Consider the following 14,406-nt stretch of genomic DNA (forward strand, 5'->3'; position numbering starts at 1 on the left):
CCCTTTAAAGCACTGTTGCTAAATGTTGAAGCTAAAAAAAATAAAAAATATCTATATAGACTCACTAGTCGACCTTCTTGTACAGCTAGTCAACTCCACCCCTAGTTTGCATCTTTTGTGGAAGAAAGAGAGAGAGATAGGCAATGAGACACTAATGGAAATTGATAGTTAAATTGCAGATACTCAGGAGGACTGCAGTGGAGATGAGATCACAGATGTGTCTCTGCAAGGTCGTTTAAGGGTTACTGAGGATAGGGCACTTTTTTAACAGATGTACACGGGTGACCTCTGCACACTCCCCAGGTGAACGCAGCACCGCTCACCTGCCTGTCCTGCCTCTCTGCCTTACCTGACCGCCTGCCTGTTAGGATCTGATATACTGCCAGATAAACCAACTGTAAACCATGTGAGGATTTACAGAACTCTTTTATGTTCTGCGTTGGCTCCTGTTTGTAAATCCAGTTAACACCAGCTTTACATGGTGGCTTGTTTTATGTGGTTTTTAGGGGCTGTTTACACGACACTGCTTTCAACTAAAAACGTAAAAATATTATTCTTTTTGGCCATTTGTTTACACGACAGCATTTTGGGGCCTTTTGAAGTTTTGAAGTCGGGATTCAAAGTGTAAGTTTTTAAAAATGATACCATTACTGTCTCTGTGTAAACTGCAAAAACTTGAATTTGTGAAAACGGTGACGTCATGTGCATGTGTTCAGTCTATAAGCACGTATGTTTCTTTACAAAGTGACATCGCCGACTACTGGCCTGACAGCAGAATACAGCGATTTTCTCAACGCTTTCGTTTTATCAATGGATCATTTTGACAACGTTGTCGTCTATACACAAAAAATACAAAGGAAAAACGTTTCTGTTTTTAGTACATTGTTGTTGTATAAATGTACACTCTTAAAATGTTGGGTTAAAAACAACCCAAGTTGGGTTGAAAAGGGACAAACCATTTACCATTTTTATTTAACCCAACTATTGTTAAAAAATGACTATATGGCTGGCTTAAAATGAACCCAAAATAGGTTGGAAATTAAAAATCAGACATAATTACTAGAGGCAACAATAATAATCAAATAGTGAACATTTATTAATAAGCAATTTAATAAATGTTTATTGTTTTACCCAACTGCTGGGTTAAAACAACATAATCACTGGGTTTGTCCATTTCCAACCCAACTAGTTTTGTTTTTAACCCAGTGTACCCTTAGCTATTCAAATCTGGTTATATTTTGTCATTAACTTGTCTAGATGAAACCCAATTAAAGGAATGTTTCAGGTTAAATACAAATTAAGCTCTTTTGACAACATCTGTGGCTGTCAATTAATGCAGATAATCAATTTTCCTTTGTTTTCACAAGCTGAGTGATAAGTCTGTCACTGTTGATTCTACATAATGCAGTAATGGCTTAAAAGCAGCAGAGAGTTTAAAAGTAGAAATGTGACGACTTGCATGAAAAGCAAAAACTTTTTTTTATTATTTTGTCTTTAAAGTTGTGTAAATTGTTAAAAAGACAATTTTTATTGGCGGATTAACTTGTGTGTAAATCCAGTGTAAGTACTTTACAGAGTTACACTACTGTTCAAAATGTTGAGATCTGTAAGATTTTTAAAGTATTTTATGCTTACCAAGGCTGCATTTTATATTGTGAAATATTATTATAATTTTAAACAACTGTTTTCTAGTGTAATATATTTTAAAATGTAATTTATTCCTGTGATGCAAAGCTGAATTTTTAGCATCATTACTCCAGTTTTCAGTGTCACATGATCCTTCAGAAATCATTCTAATATGCTGATTTGCTGCTCCAGAAACATTTCTTATATCGGTGCCGATAGCCTCGTGGGCAGCATCCCAAAATATAGTGTAACTGGCGACCCAAGTTCAATTTCCAGGTTGAGGTCCTTTGCTGATCCCGTTCCCCTCTCTCCGCTCCATGCTTTCCTGTCTGAGCTGTACTGTCCTATCCAATAAAAGCATAAAAATACCTAAAATATAACTTAAATATTCTTATTATTATCAATGTTAAAAACAGTTGTGCTTCTTAATATTTTTGTGTAAACCGTGATTCTTTAATAAATAGAAAGTTAAAAAACAGCATTTATTTGAAATGGAAATCTTTTGAAACATTATAAATGTCTTTACTGTCACTTTTGCTCAATTTAATACATACTTGCAAAATAAAAGTATTACTTTTTTGGAAAAAAAAGAAAAAATCTTACTGATGGTAAGTGTAAATTATTTCCCCTTTTCTGTTTTATGTCACGTTTTTTATGTCCCTTTTTTAGAAAAACTTTCAAAATATTATTTTTTTTGCTGTAAATTCATCCCATTTGATTCCATTGCAAAGTTTTTTCTTTGTATTTATTTTCCATTGGATTTAACCCAAAATATCTAAAGCTGATATGAACTTATTTGTTACCAATGTAACTATTCACCAACAATGCCTAGCTAGTTAATGTTATTAACAGCATGATCAACAGTTAAGGGACTCATACCAGCTTAGATCTTGAGCTCACATTATATTTTGTGTGTTATTTTGTTTGGACTCTGATCCAGATTCATCTATGGCCGGTTTTGTCTCCTCCTCTCCCACGAGGCCCAGACATATTTAATGGAGCCTCTAATTATCTCTTCTCATCCACGTTCCCTTGTCTACTAATCATATGTTCTCTCCCCAGCTTGGCTCTTTTGTTTCTCGCTCTTTCTCTGTTTGTCTCTCTATACTCTGTCCTCTCTTGTGAGCTCGTAACTTGTTTCTCTTCTTTGCAACAATCTCCCAACACTCCCCACCCATCAGTAGGTGTATCCCTGCTGAGTGTGATGAGGGGTGGGACTGTCCTACACAGTTATAGTGTGGAAACACACACACACACACATCCTGTCTTCATAGCTTACTCTTCATAATCCTGTCTCAGCATGAGGGAGATCAGCTACCGCAACTGCAGGAGGATGAGAGAGAGAGAGCAGCAAAGGAGAAAAAGTGACAGGAGAAGGAAAGATGGACCACGGGAGGGAAAAAAGAGGGGTGAGATGTCGTGTGCACTGCAAAAAAATCATTTTATTAATCAGTAGGGCTGTTTTGATTTACAGTAAACATATCTAATCATGCAAAGTAATGTAATATTTATAGCTAAAGTGTTGTTTGCTTATTTTAAGCTTATATTTTGTTAAATTTATGCTTAAAATAAGACCAGTGGGGTAAAACAAAAACACTTAATTCAGGGTTGATTCTCTGAAAGACTTACCTAGGTTTGCTTCTCGGGTAAATTTATCTTGTCTTAAGGATGTTTCCATATTTTTACTGGAAAACTACTGAAATACTGATTAAGAAAATGATTTTTTTGTAGTGTGCAAGGACTGTCATCAAGTTGTGGAGAATGTGTGTGTGTGAAGGAAAGAGTAAAGGCGTGTGATATCTGAGCTCTGGTGTGAAGCTGAACTGAAAACTGCAAGCCGTCTAAAGCATGTTAAATTTGACCTTGTTTCCAGAGAATTGTGGAAACTCTCGATCACAAGCTCTGCGTTCACTGAGACATTCTGCCATTTTGCACTATAAGATAGATTTGTTCCCATGCAGGGAAAAGTTATATCTCTGAGAGATTTTTCTTGCATTAATGGAGTTTTGTTTTATTTACACTACCATTCAAAAGTTTTGGGTTTGTAAGATTTTTTAATGTTTATGATAGTAGTCTCTAATGCTTAAAAAATACTGCATTTATTTGATTGAAATACAGTTAAAAGTAATATATAATATAAACAACTGTTTTCTATTTGAATTTATTTTAAAATGTAATTTATTCCTGTGATCAAAGCTGAATTTTCAGCATCATTACTCCAGTCTTCAGTGTCACATGATCCTTCAGAAATCATTCTAACATACTGATTTGCTGCTAAAAAAATATTTCTGATTATTATCAATGTTGAAAACAGTTGTGCTGCTTCATATTTGTGTTGAAACCATGATGCATTATTTCAAGATTCTTTAATAAATAGAAAGTTTAAAAAACAGCATATATATCAGATTCTTTTGTAACATTATAAATGTCTTTACGGTCACTTTTTATCAATTTAACGCTTGATTAAAAGTATTAATTTCTTTTAAAAAAAAATCTTACTGACCCCAAACTTTTCAACGGCAGTCAAATGTGTCAACTTTGTCGCTGACATTTTATCTAAACTATCTTAGATTAAAAAGGTGCAAATGAGATGATCGTTGATATTTACGGGATAATGTACAGTCAGATGGTCATTGAAGCAAAATAAAGACAGTGTGATATATAGGACTTGTCATTCTATATTTATTTTACAAATAAACAAGTAAAAACAAGGGCATCAAATGCTAATTTTAATAGACATTTTTGGAATTAGCTCACTTGTAGAAACCATAAAGAAACAGAACAGAATAAGACATCAATTATACAGTGTTTCCCTGGACAACATCATCATTCAGAAATATTTAACCAATGAGAATCAAGTTTCTAGAAAGCAATGTCACAAAGTAAGAGTATAGAGCTATAAAAGGAAGAATGTGGTAAGAAATGTTTGAGTTCATATTGAAATTTGAGCAAATTTTAAAAGCTTTCTTCTGGAACTCTAGATGAGACAAGCGACTAGTGTCTGTGTTGTCAGGAGAAAATCTGAGAAGTGGGAATCTCATTGCCGCCACGAAAAACAGTGCAAAATGAGAGATCTCATTTGTGACCAGGGCTTGACATTAACTTTCTGATCACCAGCCACTGTGGCCTAGTGGTTTTCCAAAGTTACTAGCCACTCAGCATTTTCACTGGCCACAATTTTGACATTGATACCATGAGAAAAAACTACTATATAGATATTTTTAATATTATCTCATAATTTGTCAGCAGGTATATTATGCTGCTGTCACTTTAAGACCTGACGCACGGATCCATTATACTGGTACACATGCGTTTTCTTTCTCAACTGTTTACGTTCACTTAAAATATAATTGACTGTGTTTATGTGAATACTCACCAAAACCAGCATTTTGACATTATTTTGTGTGTATTTGACTGTTCAAGAGCAATAAGCAGTGCAGAAGAACTCAATTTAGTTCTGAGAGGCGGCTTTATGTGCCGCACTTTGAGTGTGAGAATAAAATCTGCAGGAATGAGTACAATTATTTGCAATACGCACAATCCCACGCTGAAATGCAAGCCCAGTAACACCAACAATATTTATCCAGAGCAAATGAAACGAGTGAGTGAGGGGAGGCGGGTTTGTGTGTGAGAGAGAGAGAGAGAGAGAGAGAGAGAGAGAGAGAGAGAGAGAGAGAGAGAGCAGCTGGTATCGTGTGTCTGTTCTGTGGAAAATGAGTACTGAAAGCGTTTCAGATAGGGATGTAACGATGCATCCCCAACCGGTTGAAAATCGATTAAAACGTGACGATTCAAGTCGGTTGAGATGCTAAATGATTCGCGATACATTTGGGGGCGGGGGGTTATATGAATGTATAGCTGAGGGGAACTGACTGTGTTCAGAAAAGTTTAGATGGTATTTTCTTTTCATCTTACTTCCGTACAATGCATTTTAAAGTAGTTTTTGCGCACAGCTCTGCTTTGTGTACAGCGGTAACCATGGAAGCGCTGTATTGCCGCTGTTCCATAAGCGCCACCTGCTGTCAAGACAGTGAATTTGCGTTCTCATGCAGCCCATCTGCTTTTATGAAGTTTTATGTAAAATAATTTCACAAAGCTAAAGTCTGAACATTCTGTTTTTGCTTCAAATGTAAAAAAAATTATACAATCTAATTTAAATTAAAGACTGCTCATGCTGCATGTATGCAGCATCTTTGCATCGTGATTAAAATACAGTGGTTGCCTCTAATTTTAAATGGCTACAGATAGTTCAGCCTGTAATAGAGCAAATAAACATCTTGTTCATGTGCTCATGTTAAGAGATTTATTTTATTTGTATTATTTATTTATTTGATTTAGGATTTGTTTTAAAATTTCAATTTAGTTTTCTTATAAAAATATTTCAATTTCACAAAGAAATTTGTCTGAGAAATAATAAAAAGACACTTTTTCATTTAAATCTCATTTTGTTAAAAAAAATCGTGAGAAAATCGAATTGTGAAACCAGTATCGTGAATCGTATCGAATCGTGAGTTGAGTGAATCGTTACATCCCTAGTTTCAGATATTTTAGTATCAATATGCATCGAAAAACGATATTTTTGACAACACTACATTGCACTTAGTTTATTATTTCAAATGCCTTTTTAAAAGACTACAAATGAAAAATGTATATATTATACAGTATATAAAATTCAACCCGCCAAAGTGGCTAGTAAGAGTGACTGTGTTAAACGCCACTGCTGAAATACACCCTCATTTGGCAGGTGTTAATGTCGAGCTCTTTTTGTCATTATTCTTTTTCATACAGGGTGTGTTTTGTTTTCTGACATTTCTACTCATCTGGAAAGCTCAATTGTTCATGCAGACATTAAGATCTGTCTTCAGATTTTGGCAAGCGGTTGTGCTTCCCAGCGGACAGGGCTTTTTTTTCTTATCACATTGAGTTTCATATTGCAACATTAGATTTGGCTCATCCACTCAGAAACTATCTAAAACTATTTTATAATTATCTTTTTTTTTTTTTTGCCACATCCATAAATATTTCTCCAGCCATAAACTGTATTTTGCTTTATTTCTTTAAAAGTTTATTTATTTTTCTCTCTTTGACAAAGGATTTATTTGTCTGTGACTGTTGGCTTTGTATCGAGCGTCCCAGTGGATAGTGCTGTGTTTTATATCACATTTTGTTTCATATTGCAACATCAGGTTTGTTTTCAGATTCAGATTTCCCCTCCACTGCTGGACAAGTTTAACAGTCGCTGCTTCGCCTCCATAGGTTTGTTTTTAATAAAAATCTGAAGTGTCTTTTCTGGTTTCTTTCCAGCTGAGAGTCGTCTGGAAGAGAGATGCAGTTATGTGATGGTTACCAGTGACCGCTTAGAATGAGTTCGTTTGTTGTCTGTATATGCAGCCCTGCGTATATGCACTTGTCCGTGAGCAGCCCTGTCTCTTATAAGTCTCTAATGCTCACTAAGGCTGAAAAAATACAGTAAAAAACAGTAATATTGAGAAATATTATTACAATTTCAAATATCTTTTTTTCTATTTGAATATAATTTAATGGGGACCTATAATGCCCCTTTTACAAGATGTAACATAAGTCTCTGGTGTCCCCAGAATGTGTCTGTGAAGTTTCAGCTCAAAATACCCCACAGATCATTTATTATAACTTGTCAAATTCGCCCCTATTTGGGTGTGAGCAAAAACACGCCGTTTTTGTGTGTGTCCCTTTAAATGCAAATTTAAAGGGAGGGCGCAGCTTTAACAGCTCGAGCTTCGGCTGCTCAAAAACAACAAAGCTGGAGAATCTCACGCAGCCAAAATGATGATTGTCAGTAACGGTGTTCAGCCTTACATTGTTCAAACCGGAGTCGACACTGATGGAGAGACTCAGGAAGAAGTTACAACTTTTAGAATGCATCTGGATGTTTCTGAATGGTTAGTGGATAAATTTATGTAGTTGCTGTGGAGTTGAATCAACTCATCGACTAGCATGTGCCGTCATGTTATTCTTTTGTGCAAATCCAGTGTTGAATTGACCCTCGTTTGTAAAGCAGTCCGGCATAAGATGACGGCATGACAACAACACTCTACTACAACAACTCTTCCTCTTCTAAAGCAGCCCAACATGGCCTCACCCCCTTTGTTGCGTGTGCCCAGGGGCGGGGTTTATGTAAATTTTGGGGTTTGTGATGTCACTAATCCGGAAAGAAGCTCGTTGTAGTCCCTACCAGCCGTTTGTTGTAGTCCTTAAAAAGAGATTTCTGTAAAAGAAAATATCTCCCTTTGCATTGAACTTTGAGCGTCGTAACTTTGCAGATGTTGTTTATGCTCAAACAGCAACATTACAAACTAACTAAAGTTAAAAAAGTGAAATCATAATCAAGGACCCCTTTTAAATTGAATTTATTCCTGTGATCATAGCTGATCATTACTCCAGTCTTCAGTGTCACATGATCCTTCAGAAATCATTCTAATATGCTGATTTGCCACTCAAGAAACATTTCTGATTATTATCTGTGTTGAAAACAGTTGTGCTGCTTAATATTCTGTGGAAACTGTGATACGTGTTTGATGACTAGAAAGCGTGTGTGAAGGCTTTGTGTAATATGACAGATGCTCCTGCATGCAAGTGTTAATGAGTGTTAATTTTTTTCTGTGCCATGTCATACGAGCGTCTGGGCTTCATTCAGCTTATTTTCACAGTGTTCTGCTTTATAATGTATGTGTGTGATGGCGTGTGTGTGCTCCGCTGGACAGATGTACATTTGAACCTTGAAGGAGAAAGAGAGAGGGTGGTCGGTGATAAAACTCCATCAGAAAATGCTGATTTGAGCAAAAGCATTCATGCACAACTGCAACCTTGTGCAGCTTTACATTCTCTCTCTCTCTCTCTCTCTCTCACACACACACACACACACACACACACACACACACAGATTTGTTTTGCTATCAAAGTGAGGACATTCCATAGGCTTACATTCTGTCCCCCTACACTACCCCTACCCCTAAATCTACCCATCACAGAAAACATTCTGCATTTTTAATAAAACATTGTTTAGTATGTTTTTAAAGCTATTTTAAATATGAGGACTCATGAAATGTCCTCATAAAACATGTTTATGTCGTCATACCAGTGTAATACTCATGTCATTATACAAATTTGTAATCTCTTGTGATGTCAGATGTCTTGGTGATGTTAGAGACTCTTACATTACCCTTGTGTCAGGCATTTTTCTACCGCCATTATTTCATTAAAAGTATATATTTTTGTTCAGCATTTATTTGAATTGGTTTAAAGGAATTGGTGTGCTGTGACTTTGAGTTCTCTAGCCAAACTGATTTTCTTCTAACGTAAAACTTGAGATGCATCAAAGCAAGGATGTAATCAAAAATTCCAGACTGCATTCTAAAAAATGCTGGGTTGTTTCAACCCAATTTTGGGTCAAATATGGGCCAATCCAACCATTGGGTTAAAAATTAAATTTGAAAATTTAACACAACAGCTGGGTTTGTCCATATTTGACCCAAATTTGGGTTGAAACAACCCAGCATTTTTTAGAGTGTGGGTGGAACGAATGTACAATTTTAAGAATTGGTCATTAAAAATTTCATTTTGATTGACTAATAATAATAATTTTTTCATTAGCTGGCTGTTGTGATCTCTGTGATTCAGTGACATTTGTTACATTAAAAATTAAACAATTGCATTGATTTTAAAAATACACTACTATTTAACAATGGTATATAAAATCAGTCAAAAGATGACAATAAAGGCATTTATAATGTTACAAAAATTTTTTATTTCAAATAAATGCTGTTCTTTTTAACCTTCTATTTATCAAAGAATTTTCACAGATTTTACAAAAAAATTAAGCAGCACAACTATTTTCAACATTAATAATAGTAAGAATTATTATAAAGATTATAAAACTTTAACGTCTGGATCCCCCAATCTTGATTATTTGTTCACACGCTTGATAAGTTAAAAGTTTTGAAAGGAAGAGACAGTTCTTTTCTCTTAATATTTGCCGAAACCGGTCTGATCTTGTAGTAGACAGACAGTCAGTTTCATCTCATAGGCCTTGTTTCTGTGGAAGAAGGAAGAGAGAGCGGAGCGAGGGACGGAAATACTATTTCTAATAAAAGACTTCCAGGACTATCAAAGCGAGTAGAAGGAGCATTGGGCCGAGAGAGAAAAAGACAATCTTTCATGTGAGCTGTCACTATTATCAGTGTGTGCGTTTGTGCCTTTGTGTTTATACTTGGATTTACTGATCAAGCAGGAATCAACTCGATGATGAACATGAAACACCTCTTATTCTTTCTTCTTTTGGACATTTGTGTCCAATATTTCCACTTTGGGTTGCTGATAGTTTAGTGATTTATACAGAAACTCCTGATATACAGTGTCTATCGTAGACTGGGATTGATGGGTTGGGTAGTGCATGTGCTCTGGTAAGCTTGAGTCTGGTTGGGGTCTTTTCCTGTCACTTGTTCACTGTCCTATCAATAAAAAGTGGCAAAAGCCCAAACAGAATGTCTCTATATGACAGGTGGTTGAAAAATGGGAAGCACTTTATTTTGCAGTCCTGTTCTGCATGTACATACTACACTCTAAAAAATGCTGGGTTAAAAACAGCCTAAGTTGGGTTGAAAATGGACAAACCCAGCGATTGGGTTGTTTTAACCTGGCGGTTGGGTTAAACGTTTACAATAACTAAACTAGGTACTAACCCTGAACCTACCCCTAAACCTAACCTTAAACCATGTAGTTACCTTATATTACCTGTACTTTCTTGGGTAAGTACACTGTAAGAACACATACTGTAGAATAAAGTGTAACCGAAAAATCAGTGAACTGGATGATATCATCCACAAAGGATCAAATCAAGTATAATACTGTATAATAATAATACTGTATATAAATATATAGTTTTTTTTATATTGAATATTGTGTATCAATGAAATACAATGTGTATTTCTTTCATACATTTAAAGCATTTCATGCAGTGTACTTATTGCAACTTATTGTGAAACTCGAAATGTTTTTTTGTATTGGCACAGAGCAGTGTTATTTTAGTATTATTTATATATTATTGTAGTATTTATTAATCTATTGAATTAGCTTTTATTTTTCTATAATTCTTTCTTTTTCTTTTTATTTAATTTTTAGTTAAAGTTTTTTTTGTTATATGTTATGTTATTTTTTGTTTGTTATATTTTGTCCTTTTATCATTTTTGTTAGTTTTTTATATTTCAATATGGCTTTAATTTATATTTATTTCAGTTTTAGTCATTTTAGTACTTCAACTTAAACTATATCAGTTAGCTGCCAAGGAAATATTTCAAATTTTTTCATTATTTCAGCTTTATTTCAGTTACTGACAATTGGATTTAGTAATAGTTTTAGTTTTGGAGTCGTCATGAAACGAAAGTTGCGATTGTCTTTTTTTCCTTATCGTGACGTATATCTGAGTGAAGCGGCTTCTCGAACAAGAATAGGGCAGGACTTGATTTTGTCCATGGGGAATTGATTGGATTGGTTGTGGTTTGCTATTGGTGGATCTCATGTGAGTGACAGGTTGCTCCGCCCTCGCATCAGTAAACACCTCATCAGAGAAGAGAAGAGATGTCGCTGTGAAAGGGAGGTTATTTTGATTCTAGATTACGAGGGCACTTGAATTAAAAAAATAATGATGTGCACAGAAGTAGTGGTGGATTCATGGTAAAGTGTCGAATGAGTTGTCGAGGCAGCAGATTGGCTGTTATTGATGAGTGAAGTTGATTGGATACACTCAGAATGAGGTTTTTCTCTGTGCCGTCTGTGAGCGGGACTTCTGGGGTTTCTGTTAACAGAGCAGTCAGGAGCGAGTTTCGCTTGGACATGTAAAGGTTTCCTCTTGTACTCCTGAGTCCACGTGGGCAGAATTACAACGTGCAGGCATGTGATAAGAAGTCAAAGCATGCGTGTGTGTATTTCTGTACATGTGCATTAATTGTACAAGGACTATATGTGTGTTTTAGTCTAAAGTATGTGTGTATTAAAGATTTGGAGTGTATGCGTGTGTATGAGGAAGTGAGAGTGTGTGTGTGTCAGAAGCATCTGGAGACGAGAAGGTGTGATTTCACTGGATGTGACAGAATGAAGTATTGCTCTGAAGAGAGAGAGAGAGAGAAGCAGAAAACCACAGATGGAGCCGCACTCAGTGAAACAGTGAACAGTCGGCTATTCCATGTTGTTTTCAGTCCAAAACTGTACCTGAAGTCCTTTGAAGTCCTTTGTTTCATGAGGATCCATTTACAAAAAGAAAAAAAAAAGAAAAATATTTTATATTGTTTATTATATTGCTAAATATATTGTTTGTTAGTTTATTTTCATATTTATTTCAAATATATATATATATATATGAAATGGTTAGTTCCTATCCTTAATTCTGATTGGTCAATAGCTGTGTTTTATTCACAATAAAACACAGCTATGACCGCTTCACCCAACAGTTCTGTGTATCACTACACAACACCCTTAGGAACCACTCTTAGCAACGTAAACTGTTTGTTCTCAATTGATATTGTTCATTGAAGCTTACTGTATTATGTAGAAGAGTATTGTGAGAAAGAGATTGATCCACTGCAATATCTTGTCCTTTTAACAGTTAAGGGGTTTTCCCGTGACTGACAGCGCTAGTCAAAGCATTTGTCAGTTGCGTCTTGTTCCTTGTTCACAACAATTCATTCTTTTCGATGTAGAAGTCTTTGCTACTGACTGACACACTCATAAAGACAGTCTTTGCCGCCATCTAATGGCGTAATAATGTAACTTCTGTTGCTGGTCACGGACTATTTTTTCCGGCGGAAGGAAGGCTTTTAGTTAAAGTTTACTTCATGAAAGTTGCATTGATATATATTTTTGGATTTAATATTTGTATTGTGTGGTAACCGTTTTATAAAAGCAATAAGGTACTCGAGGCTAGTGCTGTATCGTGAATAAGTCACGGCTCGCATCATGCCTAACAACGCCCTTCAGCCGTGACTTATTCACGATACAGCACAGCCTCTCGTACCTTATTGCTTACATATAATATGCGCAATTTTAATAATATATTTTATTTATAATATTGTTTAGAAGAATATATTTATAATTTAAAGATACATCATATATAATATATTTAAATTTAAATTAAAAATAATAAATATATATTATTAACATTTTATGTATTTCTTCACCATGATAGTATTTATTTAGCTGTCTTTAATTTAAGCTGATTTAGATTAAAAAGCTGTTTTTCACAGTAAAAATATAGTTAGTAATGAGTCTAATAAGAATCACTTTGGGGAATAATAAGAATTACAATAAAAGTAAAACTTCAGAAAAAAATATTTGAATAAAACAACCTCTCTGTAGCAGCATTATTTCTCTCTCTCTCTCTGTGTGTATGTGTGTGTGTAGTCCTGGTATTCCCTACGTTATGGGAACCAAATGTCCCCACAATATTAATAAATTAATACCAGTAAATTTCAACCTTGTGGGCACACTTTTTGGTCCCCATGAGAAAACAAGCTTATAAATCATGCAGAATGATCTTTTTTGAAAACCTACAATAGCAGAAAGGTTAGTGTAGGGGGACACAATGTACAGTTTGTACAGTATAAAAACCATTACGTCAATGGAATGTCCCCATAAAATATGGAAACCCAACGTGTGTGAGTGTGTGTGTGTGTGTGTGTGTGTGTGTGTGTAAACTGTGATCATTATTTGCTGCACTAAATATACTGTATTTTTATTACTGCTCATAGTGCACAATATTGGGCTTGTTTCTCATTTCTAGATGGATTACTTTACCGAGGTAAACTGCAGGAAGATGAGCCCCATTAATCTCTCACACACTCTTTCGTTTCTCACTTTCCTCCTTACCACTCTTCCATTTGCTTTTCTTCATCATCCCGTCTGCGTCTGTCTCTCAACATGTTTCCCTGCATTATATATATGCATGATATATATATATATGATGTTTTTCATAATATTAGATATATTTAAATCAGCATAAATCAAAGTGAAAGCATCTCATTGCTGTCTACAGGAAACAACTGAGATATTAAAGGGCTTTTCTTTTCTTTTCCCCTCACTCTCTGTCTGTTTTTTCCGTCTGTAGCGTCAGCTCCGAAGGTGAAGCCCATGGATTCCCAGTGGCTCCTGGAAGGTAAAAAGTTGACACTCAAGTGTGAAGCCGTGGGCAACCCGAGCCCCTCCTTCAACTGGTACAAAGATGGCAGCCAGCTCCGCAAGAGGAAAGACGTCAAAATCAAATCCAACAAGTAAGACTCATCAAACATGCACAGATGCACAAGCAAACACACTACTCATACGTTGGCAGAACTATTCTTGGCATCAGAGGTATTAAAAATACATCTCCCATCAACTCGAGCAGAAGATTGTCCCAGTTTGTAAATAGACTCAGAGATTTTCAGAAGGGAGAGAGATGCAGACGTCTTGTTAAAGGAGCAGTTCACACAAAACGAAAACTCTTTCATCATTTACTCGCTCTCATGTTGTTCCAAACCTGTGTGATTTTGTTTCTTTATTAAATTATGAAGAATATTCGCACTGCCCTTTTTCATATAATGAAAGCATACAGTGACAAAATGCTGTCGAGCTCAAATTTATATGCGCTATAATCTAAATCTCCTGAAATCATATAATAGCTTTTGTGTGAGAAACAGACAGAAATGTATCCCTCCTCATTTGCACTTTCACACATTGGCACATTGCTGTTGGTTATTAAACCCACTCCAACCAATG

The 14,406-nt window shown here is 35.4% G+C and overlaps 1 protein-coding gene across 5 annotated transcripts in view; it reads left to right on the top strand.

Annotated features, from left to right (window-relative positions):
- Positions 1 to 14,406, top strand: part of nrg2b (neuregulin 2b) — an 87,209-nt gene that overhangs the window by 25,757 nt on the left and 47,046 nt on the right. For 4 of the 5 annotated variants that reach the window (XM_051860267.1, XM_051860263.1, XM_051860262.1 and 1 more), the window contains one exon: positions 13,760 to 13,922. In XM_051860267.1, coding sequence (XP_051716227.1) covers positions 13,783 to 13,922 — 140 coding nt within the window. In that variant the 5' untranslated portion in view covers positions 13,760 to 13,782. Of the gene's footprint in view, positions 1 to 2,859; positions 3,036 to 13,759; positions 13,923 to 14,406 lie in introns of those variants that run through there. The other variant, XM_051860266.1, reaches the window with a different exon arrangement.

The sequence above is a fragment of the Ctenopharyngodon idella genome, chromosome 14 (genome assembly GCF_019924925.1).
Source record: "Ctenopharyngodon idella isolate HZGC_01 chromosome 14, HZGC01, whole genome shotgun sequence".
NCBI classification, from domain to species: Eukaryota; Metazoa; Chordata; class Actinopteri; order Cypriniformes; family Xenocyprididae; genus Ctenopharyngodon; species Ctenopharyngodon idella.